This window comes from Uloborus diversus, chromosome 8 (genome assembly GCF_026930045.1).
Source record: "Uloborus diversus isolate 005 chromosome 8, Udiv.v.3.1, whole genome shotgun sequence".
Lineage (NCBI taxonomy): Eukaryota > Metazoa > Arthropoda > Arachnida > Araneae > Uloboridae > Uloborus > Uloborus diversus.
Window position 1 is genome coordinate 960,426 of NC_072738.1, and position 26,471 is coordinate 986,896.

A 26,471-nucleotide genomic window follows, 5' to 3' on the forward strand; every position below is an offset into this window, starting at 1 on the left:
AGCACTACTATAATATAATTTAACTGCAACTAGGATCTGTGCAAACGAATATTCATTTGTTTCTGTTCTTAGACTTGACCATGGTACAATGTTTCAAACATCAAACAGATTTAGGCGCACAGTGCCCATTCTGAGAGTCTTGTGTTTACTGTGAGTACTATATACGTTAAGTTCTAATTCATTGATAGCAGAGCGTGAAATGTTTTTTGTCTTTTCATTGCTAATTGTTTTCATTTGATCGCTGAATGACATCTACGTCCGTATGAGTTAGGGCTGTTCACTTATCAGCCGTCCGTTCCGTCCATCCCGAGTTTTTCCACCTGAAACAGGTGGTCTTTGCTGGTTGCCATGACAGCAAGCCATCTTGGACGGGATCGGTTTCGATGAGAAGAACCTTGATATCTGACGGCCGTCAAAAGTAGGACAGCATTTCATTGGTTTACGCCAAGCAGCGCATTCTTCTCTCTGGTGGGTGATTTCAGTCACGTGATTGATGTGCGGCTACCGTATGTGAATGCTACTCTGTTTTCGTCGGCAGTCCGTCACGTCAAAAAACGGGATGGACGGGACGACCGGCCGATAAGTGAACTGCCCTTTCAATTGGTCCTATGGTCCTCGGCCTCCACCAGCAGCACTTTCCACCGGAATCCGCTCATCCTGGGTGGTTGGTATCCTACACACAAGCACGCTTACACACATACACACAAACACCACACACACTCCTACATAACACATGCCTACACACTAGGGTGCGTCTTATTTTTAAAGGTGTTATTTTTTCATGAGGCACCCTCTCATTTTGTTCCTTTGGATGAAAAAAAATTCTCATATATGAAAAATAAAAATTGAATAATATTTAGAGGGTGCTACCACTGCTGCAAAATTTGTCAACTCTCTTTTTATTTATTTTTTTATTTATTAATTTAGTCTGGAAAACAAGTAGCAATCAGTGAAAAGTTTGTATTGTCACATGGAAGTAACAAAGAGAAAAATTACAATATTGCTGAAAGTAAAAGACCGAAAGTGTAAACCTGTGATATGAATGGCATTATCGAACTTCCAAATGCTTTTTTGACATTATTACATAAAATGACAACCATGAAATACGCTTATTATTTTCTGGTACATATAAGAAATAGGTATCTGTGTTATGTTGAACCCAATCAACCTAATTTCATGTTAATTAAAAATATGTCAAGAGTTGATTTTTACACCATTTTTTTTACAATGAATGTAATTTTAATCACTGGTAGCACCCCCTAAGTTATGTTCAAATTCTATGAAACTTTTATGTGTGTATTTTTTCATCAAAAATAAGCAATTAAAGGGGTGCCCCATAAGAAATTCAAAATTTTTTTAAAAAGTGCATTATAAGACACACCCTACTACACACACACACACACAAGCCTACACACACAGACAAGCTTATGCACAAGCCTACACACAGACAAGCTTATGCACAAGTCTACACGCATATAAACACACACGCACACACTTGTGATTGCGAAAAGTATAATTTTAATTCAAGATGTCAAAAAATCAATTTTTTTTTTTCACTATTTCCTTTAGCTGCATCATCAAGAATTTCATAATACTCAAAATAATTTTAAATTTCAGAAAAAGTTAAAATCATTTGAGAAGAACCTCATGAGCAACAGATTCTTTGTCCTTCAGCACTCGCTGCCATTGTTCGAGCGATTGTGAATGCCCCTTGTCACGATCAGTCAATATTGTCGAAAATTTATCTTTAAGAAGCAACTGTCGGATAGTTAAATAATCTTTTAAAATTATACACTAGCTGTTTAAAAAAAAGCCTTCAAAGAAATGCACCTGCTTAAAAAAATATGTATTAGAGCGGTAAAAAAAATATATCCAAAGAAAACAACCGCTGATACAACAACAGACGAGAGTATTTAACGGGAGTAAAAAAAATGAAGATGGTCATCTGGTAAAACACTATTTCACACTGAAGATCACTACCTACCGAATCTGAAATGAATTCGCTTCTTTTTAAAAGTCTTCTGGTTCTTGCTTTTGGAGTAAGTAAAATATTTTCTGTTTTGTTCACCCTGAAGTTATTTATTTACCAGGATCAACAGCTACGGTTCGCAATCGCTCACCGATGCCCGGACTTTAGAGCTTTGAAATTTTTTGCACTGATTTACCATCTATTTAATAAGGAAAATCATAACATATAAAAAAATTTTTATTTCAATTTAATTTGTTTTTTTTTAACAAAAAATGTGGTTGCTTTAAATTGCTATAACTCAAAATATTCTTGGTCAATTTTCAATTTTTTTTCAAAAAATTATGCACAAATATCTAAAATTTTTTTTATTCGGCGATTTTAAAAGTATTGATTCAATAAAAAATAAAAATATTTGAAGAAAAATTTCGAAAAATTCAAAGGTACTTAAAAAAAAAATCATATTTTTTACTGTAAATGTTTTTTTTAAAAATTCGCAGAATAAAAGTTAAAGTAAACTGTTTGAAAAAGATATGCTCCAAATTTCATTACTTTATCTTTATCAGTTCCTGACTTATAAGAGTTTGAATGCAAGAAATCGAGAAAAATTGCATCATGGAGAAAAACGCGTTTAAAGTTATAAAGTTAAATACACATTAGTTAGATGTGTGTGTGTGTGTGTGCATGCAACAAAAATAATTGTACTTTTCGTTCTAATTAAGATAGAAACAATGTTCAAACGTCCTTTTAAGCAGAAGAAAACGGAGTAATTTTTCAAATGATAAAATAAATTTGCAAAATTTGACGATTTTTGAGTCCCGGACCCCTTAAATTTGGTTAACCCCTCGCCGCTCTCGTTCACCAAATACCAACTACATCATTATAGTCAGGTGCGAGTTCAATAGAATAACTCCAAATAACAATACGCTGGGTTGGGCATATATTAACCCCTCTTTTTCGGAGGGGGCGCTGTTTGAGTTGTGTTGGGGTATCTCCACCACAACTTTTCAAACCCCATCACAATGATGGGAACGGTATTGACAGACAGAAGATTATCTAGTAGTACGAGCTTTCTTTTTTTTAGTTATTATAGCCTACAGAATCAACACATTTGAGTGTGCACTCTCTTCAGTTTTTAAACTATAAAACTCTTTACTTTAAATAGATTATAAATTTATCAATTTCTAAATTATATTGTATTCGTATTCACTATTGTATCTAGCAATTTTTCGTGACATTTCAATTTGAATACATTGTAATTATGCATGTAATTAATACAATATCTAAATGGAAATAACTAATACCCATACTCGGTTCTACAGTAGTTTTTCGGAAATATATTTTCTTGATTTATTGTTGTTTAATCGTTAATTGTTTTCAGACTTGAAGGGGAACTTTCAGAAACAAATGTTGATATCAACTGTTTGTGAATTCGTATAATAGTTGAATAAGTATAGCACTGAAAATAAAAATTTCCGTTTCTGACTTCATCAAATTTAGTATCATCTATTGCATAGGCACCAATCCTCGTATGTATAATAACGAATGATCGAGTAACGCTACTGACACCATCAACAATGAAACTCACGCCACGGCCTGATACTTCGATCATATGTTTTGGTAATCTTTGTCATGCGGGGAAAGGCATCATTGTGACAAGGCTGAACTGGATCCGGTCACTTGATTGTTTTTCTGGTGAAACTGTCATTCACGGAGAGTGAAGAAACGAAAAAGTGGTAAACTATTAAGGTTATCTACTGGAGTTTAGGGTTAATCCACTAGAGTTAAGGTTAAATCTTCAACTATTAAGATATCACCAAACAGGCAATGGCTTCGTTCAAATGTAGAAGCAATTTTCACCCGTCATACCCTGACAGGTGACTTTCTAGCATAAAAATAAAATTTAAATTTCAGAAGCAAGCAGATCAAAAATATTCTTCATAAAAACTGATTTCGTTTTTTTTCCCTCAAAGAGAACATACAATTTGTTTCATAAAAAGTACAGACGCCAACTTGAAAAAGATTAAAAAAAAAAAAAACTTCGATTATTTTGACTAACTACATAGACAGGAACATAAACTACATACATAAAAAGAAATTTGAAGAACAGACTAAAAAAGTGTTTTTACGTTGAGTTTTGCTACAAAATCTTACAGGAATACAAAACACAAATATTTCTGCATAAAGCCAAAGAGAAAACTTTAGATTTCTGTGGTTTGTCCTTTTGTCAGCGTCAGGTCAGAGGGACAACGCAAAAACCATTTTATAGACCAAATTCATGAACATTAATGCGGAACGTAAAAAAGCCTTTTTTTTTTCTTATGGGCTGATGAATGCTAATAAGCAAACTGCAGTTCTCGGATAGAATGAGTGATGAATGAGTGTATTTCATGTATTATTCAGAATGTTTGTAGAATATGGGAGAAAAGGGGCAGAGAGAGAGAGACAAACCGACGGACATACCATACCCTGAAATACACCTCCAGCTCAGTCATTTCCAGCCGAGGACTGCAGTTCCGTGCTTATTAGCACTCATCAGCCCGCCATAGGAAAGTGAGACTGAGCTGGAGAGGGAAAACCTCTTAAGGAGGCCAAGAGTGCGAAACAAACTGGTAGTCCTCGGCTGGAAATGACTGAGCTGGAGGTGTATTTCACGTATTTTTGCTTTAGCCCTGGCTAATGGGCGGTATTTACTGAATATACCTTGCCTCGCGTTCAATTTTCGAGTTGAACTGAACCATTGCTTCGGTCACTCGTCTGGTCTGCTAATTCTATATTAGCTACCAGTTTGTTTCGCACTCTTGGCTTCCTTAAGAGGTTTTCCCTCTCCAGCTCAGTCACTTTCCTATGGCGGGCTGATGAGTGCTAATAAGCACGGAACTGCAGTCCTCGGCTGGAAATGACTGAGCTGGAGGTGTATTTCACGTATTTTTGCTTTAGCCCTGGCTAATGGGCGGTAATTTACTGTATATACCATACCCTTTTTGATACCCTGTAGTCAGTTTTTTAAACTTTTCAATGGTCCTTTTATGAGTTCAATTTTTTTTTATTCCATAATTTTATGATACAAAAAGCCTCTTTTTGTGCAATTTTTTACTTTCAAGAGAAAAAAAGACGGTAACCTAAATTTATTGACTAATCAAACGCGTCAAGTCATTGCCATTTACTCGTATAATCAAGAAGACTGGAGTACTTTTCGATTTTCTGCAAGCTGACTTTTGTCTTCATCCGAGCATTACGAATTTTTGCTGTATAGACCAGGGCAGATAATTTAAAATGACAGAAAAATTAAATACAGAATTCTGATACCGTGAAAGGGTCTTAAACCTTGTATAAATCAAGGGAAAAATTCATGCTTAAGCGAATTCGTTGGGTAAGGGTGAAGGCGGTGGATTTTAGGGGTTGAAAAAAGTTTTTTTTTTCATTTACGGCAAAATTATTGGTTTTTTCAAAAAAAGTTAAATGTAAAAGATGTAGACAATAAAAAACCTAAAGCTTTTACTTTAAATTTATTTTTAAAAATGCGAACTTCATGAAGAAAAATTTAAAAAAAAAAAACGATTTTTCGGTTTTTGACTTTTTTTATTACAAAAATAGTTTGAATTGCATGAAATTTGGTGGAAAGTTTGCTTTTAGGTTTTTAAATAAACAGAATTTTTTTTAAAAAATAATATTAATTTTTTGATTTTATTTAAATATATAGAAAAAGCGAAATTTTAATCGAAAAGCAGACCTACTATTTAATCAAATTTTTCTACGTTAAAACCGAAGTTAATTCAACTTTAGTAGTGGTCTTTTTATTTGTTGAAAGGTCAACTTTCATATGGTGAAAAAAAATATTTCTGTGGAAAAATTATTCGAAAAATGGAAAAAACTAAAAAATATGCTTTTTCGATTTCCATTATTTTTTTTTAGTTGAAGATTATTAACTTAAAATTTTTCTTCTCAATGGAAATTTTCCAAAATCTCGAGAATCTGGTTTTCTGGAAAGTACACATTTCTCAAAGAAGACTTCTACAAAGAACTGAAGGGGCGGGAGTCAGGGGAGGAGGCGACTCTTTTTGGAGCAGCTGCCGAAACCGTAAGACAGTCTCAAAAGAAGCCTTGTGAGTAGCATCGTTTTATTTTGGAAACCACGTGGCGTTTAAAATATTGTTTTGAAGATTACTGAATATTGTGCAAGTGCGGATTGTTTTTCGTTTAATAGGGAAGTTTTCGATTTTTCAATTTTATTTTTATATGATAGAGTAACATGTATGAACATCATAGGTGAAAAAATTTTTGCGATACGATAAGTAGTTTTTTTTTAAAGTTAATTTTTAAAGTTCAAGCGCTTGTGACGTCAAATGGCATAGGAAGTGACGTCATGCCCTCTTCCGATAGGGGGGAAGCCGAGGGTCACGCATTCGACTTCGAAGACGAAACGTAAAAGGCTTATCTCCTCGCATTAAATTCCTCGCGTTTCTGGAACATTAAACCTCTCATCCTCTCGGAAATATTCGAATAAAATCATTGATGTTACACGAGGAAGATTATTTAGATTGTGCTTTAACGAATCCGGTCTCCATAGTGTGTTCAAAAGGATTATTGAATTTCTAAAAAATAAAAATATCAGCGCGCTCAAAATGTTCCTAGCGAAAACAAGGGATCTTCGGCGGAAGGCTGCCCATTCGCGCCCTGTGACGTAGACTCGTGACGTTTCAGAAGAGCGCACTTTTGCGCGTGGATTTTTAAAAATTCATTAAAAATCAACCACGGTGTTTTAAAATTCGGCGATGGTGAATTTTTTAGTTTTGAGGGTCAATTAACAATATCAAATAGCCAAAATATGAACATTTAATAGGTTGTAACTTCCCTATTATAGTAAGGTAACGTTAAACAGTTAAATTTAATTTTGTAATGAAACATGACTTTAAACTATCGTCGTATTAAACGTACTAACCAAAACAAATTGAAACGAGGTATTAAAATGAAAGTTAATACTGGCGATTTAATCATCAATTGCTTTGTTTATTTACTTATTATCAATATTTTTTATAATTTATATTAGTAGAGTCATAAAAATATTGCAAAGTAATTGAAATTAAATTTTCTACAGTTCTATTCATTTTAAATTTAATTTTCATTCTTTGTAAAAAAAAGTATTTAGATGAAATTAATGTTTTCAATAATTAAAAAAAAGCGTGAAATTAGAGTGAAAAGTAAATGAAGGGGAAGCAAATGAAGAAGCTGGTGATCTCGAAGAAACTGACAATAATATTGAAGGCGAAGATGAAACTTATGAAAAAGATAATCCATCAAAAAGAAGGATAAATATTAATTCATTTTATTTTTAAATTTAGCAACAGTGATATTAATTTTGTAATGTATGGAACGATAATATTTGGACGATGTTTATTAAATTTTGATGTTTTATGCTTAATTTTTTTTTCAAAATCATTTATAATATTCATTTTTTGTATATTTATCAATTATTATGAATAAATTATTTATTGAATAAACAAATTTTTACTGAAAATTACACATCAAACTATATATTTTACTAATCCTTAATACTTTGCAGAATGTTTATAAATAAATTGTGTATTGTATATTGATATACTGTATGATTTGTGAAAGGAAATACAAAAAAATAAAAATCGAAAAAGGACAATTTTTAGTTTTTTCCATTTTCCGAATAATTTTTCCACAGAAACATTTTTTTTTTCACCATATGAAAGTTGACCTTTCCACGAATAAAACGACCACTACTATAGTTGAATTAACTAAGGTTTTAACGTAGAAAAATTTGATTGAATATTAGGTCTGTTTTCGACTAAAAATTAAAATAAAATCAAAAAATTATTTTTTTCAAAAAAAAAATATGTTTATTTAAGAACCTAAGAGCAAACTTTCCACGAAATTTCATATAATTCGAACTATTTTTGTAATAAAAAATAATCAAAAACCGAAAAATCGTTTTTTTTCTAAATGAAGTTCGATTTTTTTAAAATAAATTTAAATGTAAAAGTTTTAGTTTTTTTTATTAGCCACGACTTTTACATTTAACTTTTTGATAAAACCAATAGTTTTGATGTAAATGAAAAAAAAAACCTTTTTTCAAGCCCTAAATTCCACCCCTTCACCCATACACTAGTGGTACTCGCACGGCTTTGCACGTAATAGAAAAATTAAGGTCTTTTGGTTCGCTTGTATATTTACAAAAAAATTTATGGTGAATTTTCTCGCCCATTGGCTTGTACCCATGTTACGGTTCCACGTTATGATAATTTCGTATCTCGCCAATTGGCTTGTGCCCATGTTACGGTTCCACGTTATGATAATTTCGTAATTTACTCTTCCATCTTATGATAATTTTGTTCTTAAAATTGGAATAGAAAAAGAACCACATCGAATTTTGGAAAAATCGCTTCGAGGTGCACACCCCCAGGCTACAAACTAACTTTGTGGCAAATTTCATGAAAATCGGCCGAACGGTCTTGGCGCTATGCGCGTCACAGAGACCCAGACATCCTACAGACATCCTCCGGACAGAGAGACTTTCAGCTTTATTATTAGTAAAGATAAAGAAGATTTAATACCCATTCTCTCTCTCTCTCGGTGTCAGAATCCTGTATTTAATTTATTTCACTTTTTTTGCTTTTTTTGAGCGCTTCTGCTCTGGTCTAGTAAGCATCCCCTGGTGTGAAGCAAACTTGTTTTATTCCATTGCATTTATTTTTCAATAGTTGTGTGTATTTGCGCAAGACCACCTTTCACTGTTAAGCAACAAAGAACTGAAGGACGCCTGTCTCCGTCATGCTCAAGGAAGACAGCTACAATCCTTCCATAAGGTAAGTCTTTTCAGTAATCGGAATCATTCTCGTACTTGGTACGAATTTACGGTACACGCAACAATCAATAGGGAAGTTTTCGATTTTTCAATTTTATTTTTATATGATAGAGTAACATGTATGAACATCATAGGTGGAAAAAATTTTGCGATACGATAAGTAGTTTTTTTTTTAAATAATTTTTGAAATTCAAGCGCTTGTGACGTCAAATGGCATAGGAAGTGACGTCATGCGCTCTTCCGATAGGGGAGTAGACGTGCATTCGCGACTTCGAAGACGAAACGTAAAAGGCTTATCTCCTCGCATTTAACTCCTCGCGTTTCTGGAACATTAACCCCTCATCCCTCTCGGAAATATTCAAATACCATCATTGATGTTACTTGAGGAAGATTATTAGATTGTGCTTTAACGAATCCGGCCCCCATAGTGTGTTCAAAAGGATTATTGAATTTCTAAAAAATATAAATATCAGCGCGCTCAAAATGTCCCTAGCGAAAACGAGAGATCTTCGGCGGAAAGCTGCCACTTAGTGCCCTATGACGTAAGCTCGTGACGTTTCAGAAGAGCGCTCTCTTGCGCGTGGATTTTTAAAAATTCATTAAAAATCAATCACGGTGTTTTAAAATTCGGCGATATTGAATTTTTTAGTTTTGAGGGTCAATTAACAATATCCAATGGCCAAAATATGAACATTTAATAGGTTGCAACTTCCGTATTGTACTGAACAACTCATTTTTCCTCTCAACATATGTGAACGTTTTTAGTTGAACTTAACTTGCGGCTGGGTTCGAGTAGATTAGAATACGACTTTGCGACATTTCTACGTCACAACCGATCACGTGAGCGAAAATCTCGATCTCGCAAGCTGGCGAGCTTGGAATGGCCGCCCTGGAACCAATCGCATAAAATGTTTCCAGTGCCCAAGCTCGATTATTAGCAAGTCAATGCAGTTGATTACACGTAATCTGCAATCTTTCGGAGTTTTGATTTCGAAAGAGGGGAAAATTTTATCTGTTTGAATTTGCGCATCCGCGAAAAACCGAAACTCACTAGCGTAAAATAAAATAAAGGTATCAAATCTTGAACTGCGTATAATCGAAACCGCGTAAAATGAACCCACGTAAAACGAGGGTCTACTGTAATCATTTTGCAATCTTTCCGCTACTTTTGTCTAATGATATTCCAATAGTTCGTGCTTTTGAAACCAAATTTTATCATCAATTAGTCAATTTTGGTTCTGTATAATGGAAAAAGAAATGTACATTTAAAATGCAAGGAGATATTTAATTGAACATTCTCCAATTAAAAATATTTATTATTTTCTGCTAATACCGAAAATACCAGTATTTTACAGCAACAAATACCGGTATTACGGAATGGCAAAAGAGCTAGAAATACCGGCATTCGGTTTTCCGGTATACCGGGATTGCAATTACTAGTCGGACCAATTTTGGCTCTTCAGTGTTAAATTTGTTTAGCGCTGAAAATTCCCCTGGTGGCAAGTTCTGGCACTCTTTTTTTACTATAGAAATCGAAACCCCGCGTGTGTTATGTATGCCCATTAAATTTGGCAATGTTTCGTCCAATACTTCAGGGCTCTGAACATGTCCAACTATCTTATAACCACGCTATACATACTGACATTGTCATGTACAGTTTTCAATTTCCACGCGTTGTTTTCTCGATGGTGTAGTTTTCCATAACTTAACTCAATTGTTGATAAAAACAGCATTTAAAAATCACTGCTGATGTTTTATCACTAAAAAATACGGTCAGATTCAGTGCATTTTAGAACATGCTATAAATTTCATCACTCTTAAGGAGGAGTGAATATCATGTTTATTTCCCACTCCTATTCCTTATTAAAGTTGCATAAACCAGTTCTCGGCATTACAGCATTTTTGCTACAGTTATTTTCAGCGAGATCACCTACTATTATGCCTTCAAAATTCGAGTTAAACCGAGCCATTGCTTCGGAACTCGTCTGGTCAGTGCTAATTCTGTATTAGCTACCAGTTTGTTTGGCACTCTTGGCTTCCTTAAGAGCTTTTCCACCTCCAGCTCAGTCACTCCTATGCCGGGCTGATGAGTGCTAATAAGCAGGAAACTGCAGTCCTCGGCTGGAATTGACTGAGCTGGCGGTGTATTTCATGTATTTCTGCCTTAGTCCTGGCTAAAGGGCGGTAACTTACTGAATATACCTGCCTTGCCTTCAAAATTCGAGTTGAACCGAACCATTGCTTCGGTCACTCGTCTAGTCAGTGCTAATTCTATATTAGCTACCAGTTTGTTGTGCACTCTTGGCTTCCTTAAGAGGTTTTCCATCTCCAGCGCAGTCACTTTCCTATGCCGGGCTGATGAGTGCTAATAAGCACGAAACTGCAGTCCTCGGCTGGAATTGACTGAGCTGGCGGTGTATTTCATGTATCACCTACTATTAGTTTCATATTATTTCTAAAGACCAAGATACAGAATGGTGGCAATTAATTGAGAAATGTCATTTTTTTTGGTTTGTTTCATCACGCGTATGAAGAATTCCTCAAAATTAGCTCCGAGTTCAAATGGCAGTTGCTATCCAAATATAGTAAATGTTTCTATGCACCTGGTATGTAGCAAGTCTTTAAATTCCTCCGCCGCGCCGGTTCATAAATATTCGGCAGTGTTAGTTTATCGCTGGTTGCGCGGGTCATCATTAGCGTCATGGATATCAACTCAGAAACAGATGCTTTAGTGATTGTGCTTAGAAAACGCTTCTATTGCGTAATTCAAACATCGTCCGTAAGGCACGTCAGCTCCTACTTTTTCTCCCTCTCGTGTAGACCAATGAAATGCGATTCCCGACTCTACGGACGTCAGATATCTAGCTTCTCGTCACGTTGACGGGTCCCGCTTGCTGTCATGGCAACGCCGACCGAAAACTGGTTTCAGGGAGAAAAAAGCGTCGCTCACGCGCCGTACGGACGACGTGTGAATGTTGTTCTAATGTGACGAACGTGACGTGCTGACGATGTCTGAATTACGTTTAAAGAGCTGTTCACTTATCGGCAGTCCGTCCCGTCCATCCCGTTTTTTGACATGACGGACTGTCTACGAAAACAGAGTAGCATTCACATACGGTCGCCGTACATCAATCACGCGGCTGAATTCACCCACTATTTGAGAAGAGCGCTCTGCTTGACGGAAATCACTGAAATGCTGTCCTACTTTTGACGGCCGTCAGATATAAAGGTTCTTCTGATCGAAACCGATCCCGTCCAAGATGGCTTGCTTGTCATGGCAACCAGCAAAGAAAAGCTGTTTCGGGTGGAAAAAAATCAGTTTGGACGTGACGGACGGCCGATAAGTGAACAGCCCTTAAGACGTTATAGGAAGCCAGTAAAATATGTGGAGTGTGTAGGGAGTATAAGTAGTTTCAGACAGCAGGAAATACAAGAACCAACCATACTGGAAAATGCGATCAAAAGTGATCTACTTCGGCTTGTGGCGTCAAAACTTTGCATTGAATGAAGTTCATAAATCCTCGATGAACCAGTTTTAACCTGCCCATGTCCATGGCGGCAACTAGAACAATGCAAGAAGCATCCATGCTAGAAAATGTGTCCAAAAAGGGATTAACTTCGGCTTGTGGCGTCAAAACTTTGGATTGAATGAGGTTCATAAATCCTCGATGAACCAGATTTGACTTGTCGATGTCCATGGCGGCAGCAGGTACAATACAAGAAGCATCCATGCTAGAAAACGTGTCCAAAAGGGATTAACTTCGGCTTGTGGCGTCAAAACTTTGGATTGAATGAGGTTCATAAATCCTCGATGAACCAGATTTGACTTGTTGATGTCAATGGCGGCAGCTGGTGCAATACAACAACCCACCATGCTAGAAAAAGGGACCAAAGGGATTTAATTTCGGCTTGTGGCGTCAAAACTTCGGATTGAATGAGGTTCATAAATCCTCAATGAACCAGTTTTGACCTGCCCATGTCCATGGCGGCACACAGCTGGTGTCGATATTATACCTTCAACAGTGCGATACAAGGTGTTAGAATGCGAGTGGAGAGAACTTCGACCGTACAAGAAGCTGCTTCTCATGTCTCGTATGAAGAAAGAAAGCTTGGAATGGGCACGGAAATACCAAGTATGGACTGAGGGGGTTCTCTTCCTGACGAAACAGATTATGTGGTTCAAAGGTTTAAGTTTGTAAGAAAAAGCAACGGGCAACCTCTCAATCTGCACCGCTTCAATCAGGCACTAAAATATTCGCCCAAAAAGATGTTTCAGAGATTTGAAGACGGAACCTCTTGTTCCCGTTGAAGGAATGATGAACACAGGGCCCGATCAAGACAAACTGGTGCCCAGGTCCTGAATAAAAATTGGTGCCCCCCCCCCCCCATGAGAAAATCAGCACAATTTCAAAGTCAATGTTTTATACTAGAAACCTAATACACTAGAAAAATACACATTACTACAAAAACCTGGGATTTGAATACCAAACACTTGATAGTCACATAGTTAAAATTGCCTTACCTTAAGGTGAAAATGAATTAAAAAACAATTTAAAACTGCAAAAATAGCAAAAAAAAAAAACTAATTCTGACATTAAGCTTTAAAAAGGCTTCTTTCTGGCTTTAACAGAGGCAAATGTGTCGATCACATCATCGAAATCTAATTTTGATGTCGCAGAATTTTCGATGGTCAACGAGAAAAACGCCTGTAAATTATCCTGAGAAACGCAGCTTCTCAAACGATTTTTGATTCTTTTCAAAGCTGAAAAGAAACGTTCACTTTAACAGAAAAAAAAGGAAGGATGTGAATTAATTTAGGCTATTTTAGTGTCCCTAAATTTGTGGTGCCCAGGTCCGCGGACCCGCCGGACCGTGCGTTAATCAGACGGATGAACAGTGCCAGTTACTTACTCATGTTGGCCCAAAAGCGATTTCCAATCATGGTTAAACTGTGGCCGAAAGGAAATTTCCTTTTCCAGCAAAACAGCACGCAATGCATTTTCGAAGAGAATCAAAATTTTCTGCTCAAGAAACAAATTTTTTGCACTGATTTTGCCCAATAATTCAACGGACTTGGATTCAAAAGAAGATTTGTGGGTTATCGTTCAAAACGGCTTCACAATTTTAACTGCACGACGATGAAAAAACTAATTTCGGCTATTATTGAGATATGGTTCGAAGATGTTGAAACTAAAACTATTCGTGCCAGCCTAGTACATTCTAGACCAAAACGTGTCAGTGAGGTTATAAAGTCTTGTGGAGGTGAAATTAATTATTAGTTTTAAAGATATTCATATAGAACATTTGAATAAAACTGCATTTCATGCAAAATAATGCATTTCTCAATTAATTGCCACAATACTCTATTATTTCTAAAGATTTCTATTTTTTTCTAGTCTGGACAATGCATGGCCAGATGCGTTTATGACGACTCAACAGAGAATCATTATGTAAATGGTGGAAAGTGCTCTAAACTTGGTAAAATGGCACCGAAAAATTTTCAAGGGGTAAGAAAAGACATTTTGTTTTATCATTCCTTTACTCTTTTTGCTGACCGAATGAATATCAGGGAAGTAATAACAGTCAGTAGTTTTGAAAAAGTTAAAAAAAAAAAATTGACTTGAATTTTGACCTCTTGAATTCAAATTATGTTTTTCGCAATCACGAGTGTGTGTGTGTGTTTGTATCTGTGTGTAGGTATGAGTGTGTGGGTAGTTGTGTGTATGAGTGTTTGTGGTGAGGGGGGGGGGACGTGTATGTGTGTAGGCATGTGTGTTTGTGTCTGTGTGCAGATATGAGTATGAGGGTAGTTGTGTGTATGAGTGTTTGTGTGTGATGGGGAATGTGTATGTGTGTAGGCATATGTGTTTGTGTCTGTGTGCAGGCATGAGTGTGTGAGTAGTTGTGTGTATGTGTGTGTATGTGTAGGTGTCTGTATGTATGCGTGTGTGTGTTTGAGTATGTGTTTGTGTGTGTATGTGTTGTGTATGTGTGTAGGTGTATGTGTGTAGGTGTACGTAAGTGTGTGTATGTGTTGGTGCGTGTATGTATGCGTGTAAGTGTAGGATACGGACACACAACCTGGAGACTGTTTTCGCTATAGGAGCAGCATCGTGAGGAGCCGGTCGACGGTGATGCTGCAGAGGGTGCTGGCGGGAAAATAAAATGATAGCACATCAAAACAGTCAAATGAGAACAATAAGCAATCGTGATTGCTCAAAAAAAAGAGAGTAATAATTATGTATTTAGAAGTTGAGAAGTCGGGATATAAAACAATCTTTTTAAGCAGATTTAAATCAAACAAATGAGAATTTTTAATTAGCCAAAAATGTGTTTCAGTTTTTCTGATGGGGAGTTGAGGGAGGGGGGGAACCATATACCTCCCCCCCCCTGGGTTTGGATCTGTGATAACACAGCTTTCCCTCTTAAATGTAGCTGTTAACTTTCAAAGTTGAGTTAATGAAGTGCCCTAGTGATAACGAGGACGACATTTTATTGATACGCTTAGATTATTTAGAGAGATTAAGACACTTTGATTTAAAAGCACTTGAGAAAACGATTTTTACACCGATGCATAGATATGCAGGTTATCAATACGAATCCTATTTTGTTGTAAGTTACCGTCCTAAAGCCAGGGCTAAGGCAGAAATACTTAAAGTACACCACCAGCTCAGTTATTCCGTCTGAGGACTGCATTCTGGGCTGATGATAGCTAAAAAGCACGAAACTGCAGTCCTCGGATGGAATGACTGAGCTGGCGGTGTATTTTAAGTATTTCTGCCTTAGCCCTGGCTTTAGGGCGGTAACTTACTACAAAATACCTTAGCTTTGCCATCAATCTTTGAGTTGAACCGCACCATTGCTGCGGTAACTCATCTGGGGTGCTAATCCTACATTAGCTACCAGTTTGTTTGGCTCTCTTGGCTCCCTTAAGAGGTTTTTCGCCTCCAGCTCATGTGATTCCTATTCCGGGCTAATGAGTGCTAAAAAGCACGAAACTGCAGTCCTCGGATGGAATAACTGAGCTGGTGGTGTATTTTAAGTAATACGAATCCTAGTTCAGTGGATGGAAGCAGCACACTGCAAGTAGCAGCAACGCTACTGTAGTAGCTACATTTTTTAGTAGTTTATAGTGTAGAGCACCGTTTTTTAATAAACGTGCTGATGTGTACATCACATGACTTCCTTTTACTCCAATTTAATGTCATTTCCCCGTTACTTGCAATTTTAATGTCATTCAATAATTTACTCTCTAAATATCACCAACAATGGCTAAATTAAAATCAGATTTAAAAAAAAAAATCGACAAATTTGTCGCAACAAAACTTGGCGACCAAAAAACTGGCGATATATCGCCAAGTACCCGACAAATTATATCACCACTTGAGTTTACATCGAAGTTAACAACGAGTTCCCCCCAAAAAGGGGCAAAAGACCCCATTTACTCCAATGAAGAAAGTTGCTCAAAAATTTGACCAAGCTAAACTAACAAAGGGGAAGCTGCAATCTTTGGCTAATGACGGCTGAAAAGGTAAACCCTGAAACAGATCCACTTGCATAGGATATGATCTGTAAAAAAAAATTTGCCTTGTCTGAGCAACATTACTGTTTTACAACCTTGGTTACTTTCTCAAATCAGCACAAGGTAACGCAATCGAGCTCTAGTACAAAAAATCGAAAATTTTATATTTTCATCTCAAAGTATGAAAGATATTTTCACTGTAAAAACGATTCAGAAACGTTCCTGGAAAATAATAGGCAGCTGATATGCTCAATTTCAGCCAGTAACATATCTTGGAAAAACCAGGAACGTTTTCCGCTAAAAGTCAATAACCTTTCTGAAATTAACCTTGAAACTTTCTGAAGAAATGCGAAATCTCCCCTGTTAAAGCCAGTCATGTCTCCAGAACCTTCTAGAAAAATTAAAAAGGTTTAGTGTAATTGATTAGAACCTTCTTGATTTACCAAGAAGGCTCCATAAAAATCAGAACGACCACGGCTATGCAAGAAGGAACCAAGCATATCTCTTGCCTGCAATTCCTGCCTTGCAAAGCTGCAGCTATCCATTGGCTTTTTCGTTCTCATTGAGAGCTTAGTCAGTCTTGACAGGTCGTAAGCAAACCTTAGGCCGATACACTTAATAAACACGCTCATTCAATCTTTAAACTGGTTGCTAAAAATCTTTTCCACAACAGTGAAAAGTCTGCACGCGTGCAACTTGTAGCGATTCAGGAAACTTTTTTGTGCAGATACTTGTTTTTACGGGGAAATAGGTGAAAACGTGTGAAATCGAGAGACGTTCCACGGAAATAACCAGTAACGTTTCTGAATTTTTTTACAGTGTTGGTTCATATTTTAATCTTCGAAAATTCTGTCTATTTTAGAAATACCAAATGTTTCCGAAAAATCAGTAGTGAGAGTTGAAATTCTCCAATTTCGAGTAACAAAGATTGCACATACTTTTTATTGCTTTGTTTTTTTGTTTACTGCACTGCTGATACATCTAAATAGGGGCAAGACGTTCCTTGGGGCTAGCTGCTCCTTTTTGAGGGGGGTTGGCAAGATGTTCCTGGGAACGACTTGCTTCACAAAAAAGGAACAACTAGCCCCACATACCCATGTCCTTGAAAAATTAAACTATAGGTCAGAAAACGAAACGTCAATCGTTTCAGCGCAGTATTTGACGCTGCAAAATTGATATTTGCATAAAAACGCTAAATATCTAAACACAATAAATTAAAAAACGTGAAAGAGACTAAAAAGTTCGAAAACGAAAATATTTACATAAGTAGATCAGTGATGCACGGGCTCAGTTCTTAATACACCGGACGCCACTGGCCAGGCTAATATAATTGCCATCGTCTTTTTTCTTCATTTAGCTGTTTCAAAGGGAACAACTTACCTGCGGAACTTGTAGCCCCGCTCTTCCCTACGTGCTTTATTGTAATACTAGGAATACTTGTTTAGTCACGACGAGTCAAAATTCGATGATATTTGGTGGATTTTATCAAGATATTTCTTTTGAGAAAGATCCAGATGAACTGGATGTGAAAATAGATCACTTCATTTTCACATATATCGGTGAAAATAAGAAAGAAGTCAAGTTTTTACTGCTAGCGTGATCTCGTCGATCGTACCTACCACACTTCTGGTTCATCCGCCGTCTTTCCGTGGCGCAAGTACAGCTAACAACTTTTGTCTGCAATAAAAACTTTTTTTTGAGCAATCACGATTGCTTATTGTTCTCACTTGACCGTTTTTGGCGTCCGTGCCTTTTTCAGCTTGGACCAGGGCTGCAGCACCAGCGTCCACCGGCGGCGGCGCGGCTGGTCCCGAGCACTCTCCCCCGAAATCCACTTTTGCTGGGCGGAGGCGTCCATGTCCCACACACACGAACGCCTACACACACACACACACGAACGCCTACACACACACACACACACACGAACGCCTACACACACACACGAACGCCTACACACACACACGAACGCCTACACACACACACGAACGCCTACACACACACGAACGCCTACACACACACACGAACGCCTACACACACACACACACGAACGCCTACACACACACGAACGCCTACACACACACACACGAACGCCTACACACACACGAACGCCTACACACACACGAACGCCTACACACACACACGAACGCCTACACACACACACGAACACCTACACGCACACGCACGTACACAACACTCACTCACACACATGCATACATACACTTACGCACCCACGCACCCACACACATGCGCCTACACAAACACACACGCTCGTGATTGCGAAAAACATAATTTGAATTCAAGATGCCAAAAATTCCAATTAATATTATTTTATTTTTATTTTTATTTTTTTTTTTTACGCAGCGCTGCCATAATGGAAAATGTGGTGGAAGCTTTCTCTCATGATCTGCCTGGTTTGTAATTGACGTTTATTCTTCCCCCATGGACCAAATACAAGATGATAAATTATCTTCAAGAACTCATTTCTTTTGCTCTTCTCTTCCGATCAGAGGCGACTTAATTTTTGCAAGATGAAAAGACGACTCTAAAGGGAAAAAGGTGATGGATTTTACAGCTGCTGAAACTTCTGAAGTGTCACACAATGTAAACCATTATTCAATAAAATTATATTATTTACAACAATTCGTTTTGTTTTAAAAAGAAAGCTTTTTAAATACTTTGAACTTTTTTGTTTTGTCATTATACGATAGGACTCTATTGATGATGTCTCATTAATCATTTTTTAAATAACTCCGGGACAACAACGGGAAACTTATTTATAACTAGTGATACCCGCATGGCTTTGCCCGTAATAGTAAAATCAAAAGGTCTTTTGGTTCTCCTGTATATTTACAAATAATGTATGGTGAATTTTCTCGCCAGTTGGCTTGTACCCATCCTATGGTTCCACGTTATGATAATTTCGTATCTCGCCAATTGGCTTGTGCCCATGTTACGGTTCCACGTTATGATAATTTCGTTATTTACTCGTCCATGATATTTTTTTTTCTTAAAATTGGAATAGAAAAAGAACCACATCGAATTTTCGAAAAATCGCTTCAAGGTGCACACCCTCATGCTACATACTAACTTTGTGCCAAATTTCATGAAAATCGGCCGAACATTCTAGGCGCTATACGTGTCACAGACATCCTACAGACATCCTCCTTACAGAGAGACTTTCAGCTTTATTATTAGTAAAGATCAGACTAGCGGTATCCGCACGGCTTTGCCCGTAGTAGAAAATTAAAAGGTCATTTGGTTCGCTTGCATATTTACAAATAATGGATGATGAATTTCTCGCCAATTTGCTATGTTAATTTGCTCGCCCATGTTATGCTAATTTGCTCGTCCAAGTTATGGTAATTTGTTCGTCCACATTCTGTTAATTTGCTCGGTAAAATGTTCTTAAGATTAGAATTAAAAAAGAACAAAATCGAATTTTCGAAAAATCGCTTCGAGGTGCTCTCCCCTATGCTACGGACTTATTTTGGGCTACATTTTATGAAAATCGGCCGAACGGTGTAGGCGCTATGCGCGTAACAGACATCCAGATAAGATAAATAAATACCTTTGTGCTGAACAGTAATGTAAGACGAACAACGTTAGAAGAGGCACAAATTTGCAAATTGCAGCAGACATGTATTTCGGCGTTACAGGGAACGCCTTTTTCAATGCAAAAAAATGAGCTTATGGATGAAAAGATTGGGCTTTTGTCGGATGTCTTTTCATCCATTAGCTCATTATTTTTTGCATTGAAAAAGGTGTTCCCTGTAACGCCGAAACACGTGTCTGCTGTAATTTGCAAATTTGTGCTTCTTCTAACGTTGTTCGTCTTACAAGACATCCAGATGTCCAGACATAGACTTTCAGCTTTATTATTAGAAAAGATTACTCAGTATTGAAACTAATTCAATTAAAACTTTATAGCTGAGTTCAAAATATACCCACGGATCGATACGTTTTTCTGAGAAACTTTTTTTTAACAGCAATTTTCGACGTGATTCAGCCGAATGCCTTCCATTTTGACTTGTTATTTGCGATAGTATCTACCAAAAGGTATCAAATTATGAAAACAAACGAGTCCTCGGATGGAATAACTGAGTTGGTGGTGTATTTTAAGTAATACGAATCCTAGTTCAGTGGATGGAAGCAGCACACTGCAAGTAGCAGCAACGCTACTGTAGTAGCTACATTTTTTAGTAGTTTATAGTGTAGAGCACCGTTTTTTAAAAAACGTGCTGATGTGTACATCACATGACTTCCTTTTACTCCAATTTAATGTCATTTCCCCGTTACTTGCAATTTTAATGTCATTCAATAATTTACTCTCCGAATATCACCAACAGTGGCCAAATTGAAACCAGATTAAAGAAAAAAAATTTTTTTTTTGAAAATCGCCAAATTTGTCGCCAAGTTGGCGACAAAACTTGGCGACCAAAAGACTGGCGATATATCGCCAAGTGTCCGCCAAATTATAACACCACTTGAGTTTACATCGAAATTAACAATGATTTCCCCCCAAAAAGGGGCAAAAGACCCCCTGTGGAGCATCCGAATGCAACCAAAAAGGAAGGTGCACAACTAGACCCCACTAGGAGTCTACGTACCAAATTTCAACTTTCTGGGACATTCCGTTCTTGAGTTATGCGACATACGCACGTACATACAGACGTCACGAGAAAACTCGTTGTAATTACCTCGGGGATCGTCAAAATGGACATTTCCGGGTGTCTGTACGTTCCTAGTCACATATCCACGTGTGGTCGGGTTGAAAAAAAAACTCATCATTCATTTGGGGGTGAGCAAAATGGAAATGAAGGCCCGTTTTTGGGTGAAATTTTTTTTCGCGAATGCAATACTTCCTTTTTTGTAAAAGGAAGTAAAAAAGAGTTAAGAAAACTCAAGAATTGAGTTTGTTTTGATACTAAAATTTTTATCGTTAACATTGCCCTGCGCTGAACAAAACAAGCGCTGAAAAATTTAGAACAAAAATATTAAACCATAGTTTTGTGTGATAAAAGATGTCAAAAAGTGAAGTACTCTTATATTTAGCTCGCATAGTATTTTTCTATAATCTGAGGCATCACACAGCGATTCTTTTGAAGTCTTTAAAATAACACTAGTCAACAAGGATTTCTGTTCCTCATTAAGTGACGACTTATATGCTAATAAAGAATACGGGGTGCTAAAAAAGAATACGAAAATAAAAGTTTTCCATCACCCACATATTTTTGAAAAATCCAAATTTTCCCAATACATGTACAATATTTTTATCATTTTACCATTTTGTATACAACTAGCAAAAATACCCGGCTTTGCCTGGGTCAGTAATAATTATGAGAAACAATCGTTACTTGCCCTTGTTTTCTGTTTCAAGCGAAAGAATTTAAAACAAACCTTTTTGACGTGATTAAAATTCGAGCTTCTTCCTTACTCATTAAACTAAAATAGCAATAAGTATAAAGAACAAAATAGTATTCAATTAGAAACGAAAGCACGACATTTAAGCATATACAAATTTGAATAATTTCCGAACTATGAAATTAAACTTTACATGTTTAAAAAGATTTATCTGTTAGTACTTTTGTTTTAAAAATCTAAAACCTTCTCTGTATTGCTATTGATGTATGAACTGTTTTAAAAAATGTAGCCGCCCGTGTTCCCCTTACACTTGCTTTAGTTATTTTGGGAAGTTTCAATTTTTGTGGGCACTTGGTGCGGTTTAAAATCTTACCAAATTTGCGAGAATCATTTTGGGACACTTTCGATAATACTCCCCCTCCTTACTAATTTTTATTATAGAAATATTGTTGCCAGATGCTGAGATACTTTTGGTCAAAATAAAATGGCGCTAAACGGTTTCATCCGAAATGTTTCCAAAATAAGAAGTAAAATTTGGCGATTGTTTGAAATCGTGCAAAAAGAAAAATTAATGGAAGTTTTTGTGCGGTTTATGGATTTGCCTAATTAAGTTGTTGAATTATTTTACACAGTATTTTTTTCTTTTTTAAGTATATTTGATTGGCGATATTTTGTTTACATGGTGAAAGCTGAAAAACATTATTACGTAGTCTTTGGGCTCAAAAACAGCGACAGTGGAAAAAACTGCCAAATGCATCAGCTACTGAAATCTTTCTGAAAAAATTCTGGCGATATTTCTGCAGGTTGGTTGGATATAGTGAGCAAGTGTCCAATCAGCATGAATAATAATAATAAACCATTAATTACATAAGTTCCGTTTAAAAGTAAAATGATCAGCCAAATCCATTTATTTTTAGCCAATCTTGTGGAAAAACGTTACTTTAAGATTTGACTTGAGAAAAGCCTCTAAAAGTCAGACGAAACGCAAAAATATTCAACAATACAACAATTCTTGGGAGTTGAGATGACTCACTAAATAATGACTTGGGTTGATGAAAGCCTTCGAACAGGGAACAAAAAAGCTCATAACTCGTTTTTTATACAACTTAGAAACTTCGAACAGATGCTATCTTCAGCAGAAAAATTGGCGCTTTCGATGGACATATAATGTTAATATGTGCACGTTTTTTCCCACCCCCATATTGGGGCATTTATGCGAAAATTGGGACTAAAATCGGAATAAAAAGGGAACTATCAATCGGATTTTTTTCGAACTGGTCTATAAACCTTCCCAGTACCAAACTGAACAAACGGTGAAAGTTTCAGCCAAATCTGCCGGGTAGTTTCTGAGATCTTAGGGAACAAATTTACCAAACTCCATTTTTATATATATAGATTACAAAGCTTAAAACTAGTATAAAACACAAAAAATATATATTGTTTAAAAAGTTGTAGAAGTCCTAAAACGAACTAAAACACAATATTAAAAAAATTAATATACTTAAACAGTTAGCATTCGAGACACTTGTGAAAGAAATAATAAATAAAAAATCTGTTATTAAGCAACAGAAACAGTAACACCAGGTGTTTGACATGCCACGGAGGTGAGAATTCACATGCTGTGAACCAAAAATATGTTAAAATAAGAATTACTATTAAAACATTGCTGGCAGGTTTAAATAGATACTTTTGATAAAGTTTAAAAAAAAAAAACAAAACAAAACAAACTTTATAAAATGAATTGTTTCTTAAAGTTTTTACTAAAAGGCGTGTGACGGAAAAGATACTTTTTGGAGATAACCCTAACAGTTTTGCAACGACAATACAAGTTGTAAGTTTTGAAAGCTTAAATTCCAATGTTAATGAAACATATCTCATTTGCAGAAAAATAATAACTTGAATCAGTGAAAAAATTAAGTATGCAATTTAAGTCCACGAAAAAGTAGCCATTTTGTCTAGCACATGAGGGTTAAGAAGCATGAAGAAGTTTAATAATTTTAAAAAGGAATAACGAAATTTTTTACTTAATGAATCGCACATACATGTGTGTTTAGGTAACAAGATATTGTTCAATGCCGATTTAAATTTATTGTTTTTAATCTAATATATGAGGCGTAACTTGCGAGACAAAGTGACCGCTTTCCGTGAAATGGCCCTAATGAAAATAAAGAACTTTATGTGAATAATACGAGAAGTTAGTTTTAATTCATTATTTTCATGCTATTTCTGAATTACTAAATTTGTTCTTTATAGGAGTTGTTTTTTTTTTCTCGGTTTATTTATTAAATAATAAGATAGGTTGAACATTGTGGAAATGTAGTTTGCAGTTATCAAGTTCAGGTAAGAATAATTAACTTTAGGAATGTATGCAATTAACAAGCGCATGAATTAAATTCACTTTTCATACTAAAAAACTTTCAGATTTTATTATTTTTACGACTAAAATTATTTTTTTACTCAGCACATCCATAATATTCATATTCTAAATAGCCATCCCACATTAAATCACATTTAAAATGTTTCGGTTTGAAAATAAATGTACTGTATAAAAGATATTAAGATATTTTTCGAAGAGATTCAGAAATATTTGGGAAACGCCTTTGCCTAATAATAAAGTTTTAAAATAAAATTTTCTCCCATTTACAGTACAGAATATGATATAGTCAAGAATCTTAAAATATTTTGAACAAAAAAACAATTAATGAGAAACAAGTTGTATAACTCAATATATCTTCAAAGTGGACTTTTAGAGAGACAATATTAGCATTTTGTAGTCCAAGATGGCGGGCTAACGATCATACACGAAAAAATATCCCTGAAAATTTTCCCTCTCGCTAAACTTTTCCCTCGAGTTGGAGGAGAAGGCATCTATTGTAATTCTTATCTTCCCTTTCCCCTTTGTTCCTTTCGAAGCCTCCCAAGTTTGACACTTATTCCCTAAGGGGTTGGGGCGAGTTTTGGGGTGAACCGGTTGCTCGAGTTGCTCACAACGGGAACGGGGGCTACCATTTTCTAGTTCTAGTTCTAAGTGCGTGCGCTAGTTTATCGCTTTTCGTCAATTCCGCATTTGGTAAATCACACAGCGTCTCTTTAATTTCTGCACTTATGGATGAAATTAGTAAACAAATACTTAATGCTCGCTCTTGCAGCTTTAATTGTATGTGGAATTGTGAAAAGATGGAAAAAAAAGGGAAATGATCAAGGCAATGATTTTTGAGATAGAGCATCAATTATTATTACATGCAGTTTCCAAAGCTCCTGTTTTAACATTAAATTGTAGAACTTAATGGTAAAATTTTCAGAAACACAAAAACATTTTATTCCTTTTAATTGAACGTTTCATTTAAAATTTGATTACCATTGTTATAATTAAAGAAGACATACAGAATATATGACTTCTCTTGGCTGATTTTTTTCCCCATAACTACTAAATAAAATCTTAATTTTAAATAAGAATTATCAGTCACTTATTGACAGGTAAGAAGAAGTTTTAATCCTAACATATTATACCTAAATTCATAGCTAAAAACAAACATGAACAATTCCAAAAAAAAAAAAAAAAGCCAGCAAACTGATCAAAATGTCATTCATAATTATTTTTTTACACTCCGAGTTCATAAATATATTGGAGATGTGCTAACACTTTAACATACACAAATATAACGCCACTAGATACAAATTGCACACAGGAAAATGTGTGGCCGAGTTTATTAAAATAGTTCCAGACATTTAAAAATAGAATGACGCTTTAAAAAATTGTGAAAGAAACGATGAAGCGCAAAAATGCTAGTATTATTTAATGTACAGTTTTGAAACTTTTTGAAAACATTCCTTTAGTTGATTATTAAAATCATTAAAATTTCAGTTAAATATGCTACGCGTAAATAAGTGGGATTGCAGACTGAACTGTCATAATTTCAGCTGCAAAACTTTAGCATAATCAGAAACTTGCCTTGTAAGGTTAAAAAGTTGGGAAAATTAAAACTTTTCATATTATTCTGGATTTTCGTTGTACAATAGATGGTTGCCCTACATGCAACTATATCCCATTCTGTATAGTATTATGGAAATTTCATTTTATTATACAAAATAAATATAATAAATACCATTATCAAAGTAATAAATTTAAAAAAAATCGTAGGGGAATGTGGCAAAGTGAAATAGTTAATGTAACTTACTTTTTTCAAAATGAACAAATTAGAAATTCATTCTGAAAATTAAAATTACGGTACACAAAGGAAGGATAATATGCTTTGCGATAAAACTCGCATTGAATAAGTATTTTTTATTTTTGGCAGTAAAAAAAAAGTAAAAAAGGTGATATTTTTTCATCTTTTTTTCCTATGGGGCAAAGTAAAAAATTAATTTTTTTCTAATGAAAGTTTTGTAATTCTATCATTAAAGATATCTTTTCTTTACTAATAATAAAGCTGAAAGCCTCTCTGTCAGAATCTCTGTGACGCGCATTGCACCGTTCGGCCGATTTTCATGAAATTTTGCACAAAGTTAGTTTGTAGCATGGGAGTGTGCACCTCGAAGCGATTTTTTGAAAATTCGATGTGGTTCTTTTTCTATTCCAATTTTAAGGACAAAATTTTCGTAAGATGGGCCAGTAAATTACGAAAATATCATAACGTGGAACCGTAACATGGGCACAAGCCAACTGGCGAGATACGAAATTATCATAGCGTGGAACCATAACGTGGGTACAAGCCAATTGGCGAGAAAATTCACCATACATTATTTGTAAATATACAGGCGAACCAAAAGAACTTTTAATTTTTCTATTA

General features: G+C 35.7%; 1 protein-coding gene across 1 annotated transcript; it reads left to right on the plus strand.

The window, feature by feature from the left end:
- Positions 1–1,990: 1,990 nt before the first annotated feature.
- LOC129227508 (uncharacterized) lies at positions 1,991–18,882 on the plus strand. Its single transcript, XM_054862084.1, has 4 exons — positions 1,991–2,039; positions 8,695–8,799; positions 14,195–14,305; positions 18,682–18,882. The coding sequence occupies exons 1-4, from the start codon at positions 1,995–1,997 to the stop codon at positions 18,721–18,723; spliced, it is 303 nt and encodes a 100-aa protein (XP_054718059.1). The 5' UTR covers positions 1,991–1,994; the 3' UTR covers positions 18,724–18,882.
- The last annotated feature ends 7,589 nt before the right edge of the window (positions 18,883–26,471 follow it).

What these genes read in the sequence shown, in the direction of transcription:
- LOC129227508 (XM_054862084.1), top strand. Translation starts at nt 1,995, where the DNA reads ATGAATTCGCTTCTTTTTAAAAGTCTTCTGGTTCTTGCTTTTGGA. An exon ending in TTCTGGTTCTTGCTTTTGGA is followed by an intron (nt 2,040 to 8,694) that starts GTAAGTAAAATA and finishes ATTTTTCAATAG; the next exon opens with TTGTGTGTATTTGCGCAAGA. An exon ending in AGCTACAATCCTTCCATAAG is followed by an intron (nt 8,800 to 14,194) that starts GTAAGTCTTTTC and finishes ATTTTTTTCTAG; the next exon opens with TCTGGACAATGCATGGCCAG.